General features: G+C 38.3%; 1 protein-coding gene across 1 annotated transcript; it reads left to right on the top strand.

Annotated features, from left to right (window-relative positions):
* The first annotated feature begins 984 nt into the window (after positions 1 to 984).
* mc1r (melanocortin 1 receptor) lies at positions 985 to 1,938 on the top strand. The gene has a single exon (XM_078400850.1). The coding sequence runs from the start codon at positions 985 to 987 to the stop codon at positions 1,936 to 1,938; it is 954 nt and encodes a 317-aa protein (XP_078256976.1).
* The last annotated feature ends 9,567 nt before the right edge of the window (positions 1,939 to 11,505 follow it).

Genomic DNA, 11,505 nt, shown 5'->3' with positions numbered 1-11,505 from the left:
TGAATAAATTGGTTTTCCCTATCAACTATTTTAAGAATTAAAGAAACTTTCTATTGTCATAAGTGTTAAAGACATTATCCAAAGGTATGGGTAGGGGGTGATGCAGGAATGGGAATGTGGGGCAGGATCAGTCGTTTCCCTTGCATAAACAGTGTCACATTTACAACTAACCCAGCGATCAGAGGCACCAAGTGCCCCTTTGCCACACTGACATGCACAAGGACACATATTGATGAGGAGTGTCTCTGTGCAGTTTGAAAAGAAACAATTTGCTTTCATTGTGTAATCAGAATTTCATGGTTGTCCTCGCAGTCAGATAAACATCAAGAAAATAGATGATCCTTGTTAAAATTTCCATTTATCCATTCCTTTGTAACTATCAATCAGTTAATAGCATGCAATGGCTGACCATTTGATTGGCTGCTGCTCGGTTATGTTCAGAGGGAAGAGCTGGGTTATAAATGCCTCGGCTTGCAAGAGGATTTAATAAACGGGCTTAGCACAACTCCGTGTCTGCTTTACCTGGCAGCATCTCTTTTGAAGCCAATTCCAAAGAAGATCAAGGAAGTAAATCTGAAACCAAAAGAAATTCGTCCTGAAGAAAGAGAACTCTGGAGTGTTACTTTTAAATGTATCAACTGAGAGAGCTACGGCAGCAAATGCATATGAAAACAACACTGCAACGAGAACTTGTACTAGATGTGGCAGAAAAGGTATGGTCACTTTCTGCAAAGGGCTGATGAACACTAGAGGCTCCTAGCATTCAAGCACGGGTAATTTCTTTGATATCTTTGGTATACATAACTTTATTAATGATATATTAACGACCGTAACTCTGAAAATTAACTCCAAGTGTATCAAAACTTTCCAGTCGGTAGTCTTTCTTCTCAGCGGGCAAGAGACTGATTGCTGAAAACTCCTTAACCATCTTTCCTTCAAAGTGACAACATTAAGTTTTTGCATTATTGTTTAACGTTGCTGAATATGAATACCACAACTTTAGCTCCACATGGGACTGTGTTAAAGGCCCTTTCGTCTCACTGGTTGCCGAAGAATGCCAACAATTCTTACAATATGTCCTCTTTGCAATGTCAACAATTCAATATTCCAGAGGAGATCTTCTTAACACTTGGTCTTCTCAGTTTTGTGGAAAATATGCTGGTGATCATGGCAATTATTAAGAACCGGAATTTGCATTCTCCGATGCATTATTTCATCTGCTGCCTGGCTGTGTCAGATATGTTGGTCAGTGTGAGTAATACAATAGAAACAATTGTTCTCATTCTAATGGCGAAAGAAGCTTTGACTGTGCAGAACCACACCCTTAAACACATAGACAATCTAATAGATCTGATGATCTGTACCTCAATGGTATCGTCACTCTCCTTCTTGGCTGCCATTGCAGCTGACAGGTACATCACTATATTTTATGCCTTACGATATCATGTCATTATGACCACCCGGAATGCTGTCATCATCATTGTTGGAATCTGGATAGTCAGCAGCACCTCGAGCATCATCTTCATTGTCTACTCGGACAGTGGTGCGGTCATTATCTGCCTCGTTTCCTTCTTCTTTGCGATGTTGATGATCATGGGTGGCTTGTACCTCCACATGTTTATTCTTGCTCAAACTCATACGAAGAAGATTATGATGCAACGTAAGAAGAGACCTGCTCACCAAGTTGCCAACATGAAAGGAGCCATTACGCTGACAATATTGCTGGGACTCTTTCTCGTTTGCTGGAGTCCCTTCTTTCTCCACCTTCTGCTCATTATTAGTTGTCCTCACAACCCCTTTTGTCTGTGCTTCACTTCTCACTTCAACATGTTCCTGATTCTCGTGATTTGCAATTCGGTCGTCGATCCCATCATCTATGCATTAAGAAGCCAGGAGCTACGCAAAACCATAAAGGAAATTGCTTGCTGTTCCTGGTAGCGGTTTCAAACTGCAGGTTTAAATTTAGATTTTTTTTAAATCAGTAATATCAGCCATCGATGAGATAAATTAACTTCCTCAGGAATACCTAACTCTAAAGTCTCCACAAATACCTATTTCCCTACTTCCCCAAGCAGAATATTTTCCAAGATCATAAATTCTCCATCTGTTTAGGTGCTGTTAAGATTTGCAGAAGATTTGAATTATGTTTTGGCAGGTTAGTGGGATCTGTGTTCATCCAACCAGCAATATCAGAGCCTTTGGTCGGTTATGAATAGTTGCAACAGGAAACACAAGATATTTAGGTGATGATCATAAATATTATTATTATCCATTATGCAGTCGATTAATTAAGTATGAAAAAAATGGCAAGTGCAATTTATAGGAGATAATAAGCAAGATAACAAAAATTGTATTTGCAATTTATTTTCTTTTAGGCCTTCAAATGTTTTTGCGAAACAGAGCAACAACATAAAATAAGTTGAACTTTAAATTTACTACTTATTTGGTTTCCCCTCGCAATGAGTCAATTTTTTTGTTTGCATTCCACTAGTCACCACAAAACACCACAAGTCAGAATTAAATATTTCAATGACATGCAAAATAAATCATCTATGAGTAATCAAAGTACTCCAGGGATTATTAAATAAAGAATAGCATGTATTAATATTCTCACAGCACATTAGGCTAAATCAGATTATTTAAATCCAATTCGCTGCTTTAGAATGTGTGTTTTTTCCATTACATTCTCAGGCACAATTGAAGAGGTGTCCCAGTGTACTACGCTAGCATACCTTGGCTTTTTCCTGACGCAGCTAAACTTCATTTGTATTTCACTAGGTATGCAGTTACTTTGGGTTATGAGAGGCATTATATAAATCCCTGTTCAAACCATCAGCTACATTTCCATGATGAGTAGCCTCTGATCGAAACCCAACTTTATCTTGTTTATGGTTAGGGGTATAAGCAACTAATTATTTTACAATCGAAATCCATCATCAAAAACTTGGAAAACTATCTCAGCCATCTTAAAGTAGTATTGATATTTACTTTTTTTCATTTTGGGGATATGGGAATATGTTTATATTTCTTACACATTCTACTTGTTTCTGGAGGTTACTCACAAGGCTCCTTCTTCCAATAGTGAATGAATTGCAGGATTTTGACCCAGTTACAGTATTAGAAAATAACATTGTTCTGAATGGTAGAATCGGTGGGACTGGGAAAGACCATTGTTCTGAATGTGTAGGAAGGAACTGCAGATGCTGGTTTACACCGAAGATAGACACGACATGTCTGAATAGCTGAATTGGTGGGACAGGGAAAGTAAAGCTGGTCTCTTTAAAGTGATCTTGGAGAGCTGAAGCAGTGTTCACTGTTACAAATGGCAGTGGCTAATGGGCTGTACAAATCCGACTGCAGGGATATTTATTGAGTGTTGGCAAATAATGAACATTATATATGTGGCCGGTACACATATACAAAATAAAGGAACTTTGTAATGAACTTTGTTCATAGGCAACAAAAAACATTTTCAGCATAACCAAACTGATTTAATTTGTTGATGTTGAAGTGAAAACATGTGCGAATCTCACAGACCAATAATGATACATTTAAATATTTAAATAAATTTGCAGTAACTTCTGAATCCAATTAGAAACAATTATTTTAATCACTAAATTAAAACTAAAGTGATTATCTCAAACAAAAAGTATTTTACACTGCAGCGTCACAAATTTATTACAATCAAAAAAGTAGCATAAATATCCCATCCAATTTATTAATTTATACATCAAAGCAGATATCAAAATGACAAATAATGCAGTTGTCTTTACTGAGATTGCAAATACTATTTCAAGACATTTTATTGTGATTTAATTTAATAAGTTCCCATCATAAAAATACAAATTTGGTTATTTAAATATACAAATAATCATCCAGCAGAATTTGGTCACTGTTTTATTCAATGCAGCATCTTCAAATTAGGTCAGTTTGGTTGCAGTGGAAGTATTTCTTTGGTGTCAGTGAGGGCTTCAAAATCAACGGAATTTAGACTTTCCATTGAGTCCCTAAAGGTCTTTAGTCCACAATACAGAAAAGCCCATTACTTTTTAACAATTGATTAGTAGCTGGATTCAACTATGCAATGTACCATTGGTGTATTTTCCGATGTCAACCACTACATGCAATGAACTTTAAAAGCAGGTGCTCGTCCCATAGACTTTACCGTGAAGACAATGTCACATCCAACTTCTCCGGCAAGTCAGACACTGTTTTGCTAATATTTCTTTTCCCACAACTGGGCCAATAGCCTGGCATTCTCTGATTATTTGTAGAAGGATGCTTACCTGTAATTTATGAAATGCTGTGACACCAGAACTAAAATTGGATAGCTTTCTTAACAATCCTTGGAAGAAATTGGAAATAATAACTAAAACAGCATGCTGTTTAAAGTGTTAAAAAATAAAAAATATTAAAATATGTGTGGTGATCACTTTACAATATTTCTAATCCAATAACTTATAGCTTTAAGGAAAATAATATAATACAATATATTCTGAGTTAGACATTCATTTCTAAAATGTCAATTTTCAATACTAATTAGAAAAATATGCTGTTTCCCTTTAGTTTATTATGGTATGGATCCACTATAAAAGCAATATTTAATGTTTTCCATTTCAGTAAATGTGTTAAAAATGACATATAAACCATAATTTTCCTTCTGTTCTTTGCATGTTATGTATATGTATTTACAAAATATTGAAGTACATGTGTGACAATATAAACAATATAAGCCCAATTTATGTTTTTTAGAAATTACTTTATTTCAATGTCTTGATTTTGAATGTCTGCTCACCTTTTCTAATCATCAAAATATGCTGAAAATAGAAGAGACCTTTTTCCCTATTGCTCCCCTGAAGACGTCACAGCTTGATGGGCCATTTCTGCTTTTTTCCTTATCTTTCAGTGGGAACCTATGTACCACAGTTTGACACTGAGATAACATAATATGAAATATTTCCATCATCCCATCCTGTCACTTGTTGCTTTTCTACTGTACCCACACCATCAATCTGTCAGGAAAGGTAAATAGATGAACAAATCTGGTTAGCATGTATGAATTCAATAAAGTAGGTGTAAACAATGTAATGCAAAAACATATTGTATTCTTTTGTCTTGCGACAGTCAGTTTTCAGCCGTGAAGAACAATGGGGACCTGGCGTGGGGGAACCGCTGTGAGGGACGGTGGGAGAACAAAGGGGGACCCAGTGTGGGGGAGGGGAGGCACTCTAGTTTAGAATCCACTGCCCAGGGGATAAGTCTGTGTTTGTTTGTTTGTTTATTCATTTGTTCCGGTGAAGGCGCTGTGCACACGGCAGGCAGCCAACAGTCGCTTGGCTGTTCTTGTTTGTTTTCACTTTTAATTTCAAGTTTTTGTGTACCTTGTGTGTTGTGACTGTCGGCAGACCAATAGCCCTCCGGGGATGAATAAAGTTTTATCGTATCGTATCGTATCGTATCGTAAAGTCTAGCGACTTCTTGCTTGTGATAATTTTTTTCTGTTGTAATCATGTTCCAACTCTACATTACTCCCTTTTGGTTGCAAATAGTTAAAACATCACTGAGCTGTCATATTACTGTTTTTCTATTTGGCATATAAGCAGTATCATGAATGGTTTTTCACCTTCAAAATCATGCTTTTGCGAGTTTCTAAGTTTCATGTGTATTTGGTAAAAAAATAATGAAATTGCTTAAGCTTTGTTATACATCATGAATGGTAGATATCAGTCTGGAACTTGCTCGGGCGTGGCACTGTTAAATATTCCTCTGCACTCCAGCTCAATATATTGTTTCTTTTTGTAACCCGCAAAATGTGGAAAACTCCTGAAGTGTTGTGGATAGAAGTGGAAGAATCATTGAGAAACAGAACAATTCAAAGCCAAATTAGACCCAAAGAAAAAAAGAAATTCACGTTTACAAAAGTACCCTTTATAAGCTCAGCATTTCTCACACACTTTACAACCCAATGTATTACTTCTTCAGCATAGCTACAATAGACAATAGGTGCAGGAGTAGGCCATTCGGCCCTTTGAGCCAGCACCGCCATTCAAAGTGATCATGGCTGATCATTCACAATCAGTACCCCGTTCCTGCCCTCTCCCCATACCCCCCCCCTGACTCCACTATCATTATGAGCTCTATCTAACTGCTGCCATGCAGAAAACTTGGCGCAGAGGTGAAAGGAAAAATAGGAAAAGGGAGAAATAATAAGAGACAGAACAAATAATAATAAATTATGATATAACATTTTTTAATATAAAAATGTCTCTAATTAATTTAATATCTGAACGAATAAATGACACAATTTGTATTATTCAATTTCTGGGCCTGAAAGGTTGATTGGAAATGTCTACACTATTAGTTGCCACACTTAATTATCTGTGGTGAGATCAATTAGCATCTAAGGTGGAGATTCAGTAAATCCTGAAAAATATAGAAAAATATGGGAAAAAATATAGGATAAGATGTTATTTGTAAAAGATACTTGCTGGAGCAGTGCAATAGCAATTTCTGACAATATACAGTGCTCTCCATAATGTTTGGGAAAAGACCCATCATTTATTTATTTGCCTCTGTACTCCACAATTTGAGATATGTTAAAGAAAAAAAATCACATGTGGTTGAAGTGCACATTGTCAGGTTTTATTAAAGGGTATTTTTATACATTTTAGTTTCACCATGTAGAAATTACAACTGTGTTTATACATAGTCCCTCCATTTCAGGGCACCATAATGTTTGGGACACAAGGCTTCACAGGTGTTTGTAGTTGCTCAGGTGTGTTTAAATGCCTCCTTAATGCAGGTATAAGAGAGCTCTCAGCACCTAGTCTTTCCTCCAGTCTTTCCATCACCTTTGGAAACTTTTATTGCTGTTTATCAACATGAAGACCAAAGTTGTGCCAATGAAAGTCAAAGAAGCTATTATGAGACTGAGAAACAAGAGTAAAGCTGTTAGAGACATCAGCCAAACGTTCGGCTTACCAAAATCAACTGTTTGGAACATCATTAAGAAGAAGGTGAGCGTACGAACCACAAAGGGACTGGCAGGCCAACGAAGACCTCCACAGCTGATGACAGAAGAATGCTCTCAAAAATAAAGAAAAATCCCCAAACACCTGTTCGACAGATCAGAAACACTCTTCAGGAGTCTGGTGTGGATTTGTCAATGACCACTACCCACAGAAGACTTCATGAACAGAAATACAGAGGTACACTACAAGATGCAAACCACTGGTTAGCTGCAAAAATAGGATGGCCAGGTTACAGTTTGCCAAGAAGTACTTAAAAGAGCAACCACAGTTCTGGGAAAAGGTTTTGTGGAGAGATGAGACGAAGATTAACATATCAGAGTGATGGCAAGAGAAAAACATGGAGGAGAGAAGGAACTGCCCAAGGTCCAAAGCATACCACCTCATCTGTGAAACATGGTGGTGGGGGTGTTATGGCCTGGGCATGTATGGCTGCTGAGGGTACTGGCTCACTTATCTTCCTTGATGATACAACTGCTGATGGTAGTAGCATAATGAATTCTGAAGTGTATAGACACATCCTATCTGCTCAAGTTCAAACAAATGCCTCAAAACTCATTGTCTGGTGGTTCATTCTACAGCACGACAATGATCCCAAACATACTGCTAAAGCAACAACGTTTTTTCAAAGCTAAAAAATGGTCAATTCATGAGTGGCTAAGTCAATCACCCGATCTGAACCCAATTGAGCATGCCTTTTATACGCTGAAGAGAAAACTGAAGGGGACTGGCCCCCATAGCAAGCATAAGCTAAAGATGGCTGCAATACAGGCCTGGCAGAGCATCACCAGAGAAGACACCCAGCAACTGGTGATGTCCATGAATCGCAGACTTCATACAGTTATTGCAAGCAAAGGATATGCAACAAAATACTAAACATGACGACTTTGATTTACATTACATTGCTCTGTTCCAAACAATGAGGAGGGGGTCTATGTATAAACACTGCTGTAATTTCTACATGGTGAAATGACCTTTAATAAAATCTGACAATGTGCACTTTAACCACATGTGATTTTTTCTATTACAAATCTCAAATTGTGGAGTACAGAGGCAAATAACTAAATGATGGGTCTTTGGCCCAAACATTATGGAGGGCACTGTACTATTCAAGATGTATCTCGTAATTCAATAAATTTGCTGGCTCGCTTTATATCAATGAGTGTGTCAATCAGATACTGTTAGCTTTCCAGCAAGACCTGTATCAATGGACATTATAAATTTTGTCTAATATCATTGTAACATATAATATTAAATAACCCTTAATGAAGGGATACAGACAGATTTTCACTATGTTAAAACCAACCATTGTAATTGGATAATTTTGTACTTGAGCATTGTAATCTAGCTGGGCAGGTTTTCAGCTTTAATTTTAATTTAAAATTTTATTTTTAAAGGCAAACTATTGCCTATAAGGTCCTGTCCAATTTTTCTTGACAGTCAATGGCATTATCATTGTCAAATACTTCAATGTTATCATCCCAAGAGACATTGTACATCATAAATTTAACTGGAGCAGTCATATTAACACAATGGTTACAAGTGCAAGTCAGAGACTGAACTCTGTGGTGAAGGACTCTTCTAACACATTCCAAAGACAAAGTCAGAAGTGCAAATGAATTGTTTTCACAAATGGCTAATTGTGAGCGTAGCTCCAACAACACGCAAGGAGCTTCATACCACCCAGAACAAAACCGATGGAGTTAAACAGTCACGGCCTAGGTCACAGGCATTCCATACTACGTGTGCCATCTACCGGAATCACTTCAACCGCTCGCCAAGATTTCAACAGCGCAACTAAAACGTGCAACCTCTACTACCTGGAATGGCAGGAGCGGCAATCACACGTGAACACAAACATCTCCAAATGGCCTCCCACCAAATCATACAGCACCCTGACGTGGAAATGTATCACGGCTCCTCATTGTTACTAGTCACAAACCTGCAAACTCCTTTCGACTCAGCACTGTAGAAGTATCTCCATGACATGAACTCCAGTGGTTCCACGAGGCATTGGCATCACAGCCTTCTCATGGACAATTACGAAAGAGACGTCCAGATTCTGCGGAAACATTTTTCAAAAATCAACGAGCTTTTCCCAGCAATTTGCAGATTAGTTGATACCTGTACCAGGAAATATTTAGAATTGTCACTGCACACTGTTGTTGTAAAGAATGACCAAAACATAATATTTTACATTGGAACAATTGCTGTGATTACAGAGAAAGCAAGAAGGCCTTTATTTTACTTATTCATTAATGTTTTTAAGTAATATGAAAACTCCATATAGTTTGTGAATTAATTATGCTCAATGCTTTATTGAATAGTAAGCCAACATGAAAGGCAGCTTAAAACTGACAGTAGCAAATCAGCTGTCTATTTTATATTTTGTCCAATTATTCCTTTCCATTGAAATCAATAGGCAGCTGTTCACTTGGCAATGCCCCTTAAGATTAATTAATACCCTGTATTTTTGAAAAATCTAATATTGTAATAACAGAAAAAATTAAAAACAAGTAATCATTATATAAATAATTTGCCTGACTTCTGTTGTTACATTGCTTTTGATATATTGGCAGTTAACAAGTTGTACTGTTTTGACTGAACAAATGAACTGACTCAATGTATTATATGAAATGTCCTGCTTTTCGCTAATCATGAATAGTTATCCATGAAAAAATAATTCACCATGAGCAGTCAAGTGATGTTGATTTCATGCCTCGATGCTTATTCAGATGTACTATTTTAAAATAAAAGGTTCAACCTCAAACACATAGATGTTTCTTAGTTAAATATATCTTATTCCATAGACCGTCTCTCCTATATGTCTGCTATACATATCATGTCTGAAACATCAAAACCCTGGAACGTTAAGCTGCCAGCCCTGTCCTTCTACAACCAAGTTTCTGCCACATCATAGTTCCAAGCACTGATCCAGGCTCGAAGTCCATCTGCTTTGCCCACGATATTCCTTGCAACGAAATAAACACACTTCAACACATCAGTTTCACCATCTTTCTTCACCTCTCCCTGCCTGTCTTTCCTTGAGCTTCCTCTGGGTAGCCTCTACCTACCCATCACTTCTGGTAGCCTCTGGGTAGCCTCTACCTACCCATCACTTCTGGTAGCCTCTGGGTAGCCTCTACCTACCCATCACTTCTGGTAGCCTCTGGGTAGCCTCTACCTACCCATCACTTCTGGTAGCCTCTGGGTAGCCTCTACCTACCCATCACTTCTTCTAACTGCAAATTCTAGTTCTCATCCCCCTGCCACTCTAGTTTAAACCCTCCAGCTCAGCATAAGTTAACTTTATGCTGAGCCAAGAGCAAAATACCCCCCAATGTGCTGAATATAGCTTCTCAGCATTGTAGCATAACAGTCCCAGAGAAAAAGTACCACCTTCTCTTGAGGTCGTATGAGAAACATGCTACCTCGTGTCTGCAATCTGGGCTGTAACCTTGCTTACGAAAGGATTATTCAGAAAAATCTAATAACAGTGAGGAAGAAGCTGTTCCTGAGTCTGGTGGTGCATGCTTTCAAACTTCTGTATCTTCAGCCTGATGAGACCCAGAGAAGAAGGAATAACCAAGATGGCGGGAAAGGTCCTTGATTATGTCGGCTGCTTTCCAGAGGCAGCGTGAAGTGTTGATGGAATCTATGGTGGTGAGTCTAATCTGTGTGATCAACTGGGCTATGTCCACAACTCTCTGCGATTTCTTGTGGTCTATGGCAGAGCTCTTCCTAAACCAAGCTGTGATGCAGCCCAATAGTCTGCTTTCTATAGAGCATCTGTAGAAGTTGGTAAAAGTCATTGGACATGCCAAATTTCCTTGGTCTCCTGAGGAAGTAGAGGTATTGGTGTGATTTTTTTGGCTGCAGCTTCAATGTGTTTGGTCCAGGACAGAAGTTTTAGTTTTATATTTAAATCACCCGTTCACATTAGTTCTATGTTATCGCACTTTCTCATTCACTCCCTACACATTTTGGGCAATTTTACAGAGCCAATTAACCCACAAACTCGAAATGTGGGAAGAAACCGGAGCGTTCAGTGGAACCCATATGGTCACAGGGGGAACATGCAAACTGACAACTCCAGAGGTTAGGATCAAATCCGCATCACCAGCGTTATGAGGCAGTAGTCCTACCAGCTGTGCCACTGCGCCACTTTATTTGCTGGTAATATCTAATGCCTGGGAACTTGTAGCTCACCAACAATTCCACTTTGGCGCCATTATTGCTGATTGGGGCATGTAGCCCACCTCACTTCCTGAAGTCAATAACTAGCTCCTTTGTCCTGCTAACATCGAGGGTGAGGTTGTCGCCCAGACTCAATGTCACTCAGCTCTCCATCTCCTTTCTGTACTCCATCTCATCGTTGTTCAAAATCTGGCCCACCATAGTGGTGTCCTTTGCAAACATGTAGATAGAGCTGGAACACAATTTTGCCGCAGAGTCAGGAGTGTACATGGAATATAAC

The sequence above is a fragment of the Rhinoraja longicauda genome, chromosome 6 (genome assembly GCF_053455715.1).
Source record: "Rhinoraja longicauda isolate Sanriku21f chromosome 6, sRhiLon1.1, whole genome shotgun sequence".
Lineage (NCBI taxonomy): Eukaryota > Metazoa > Chordata > Chondrichthyes > Rajiformes > Arhynchobatidae > Rhinoraja > Rhinoraja longicauda.
The sequence above is the reverse complement of the archived record's forward strand: the minus strand, read 5'-3'. Positions and strand labels throughout refer to the sequence as shown.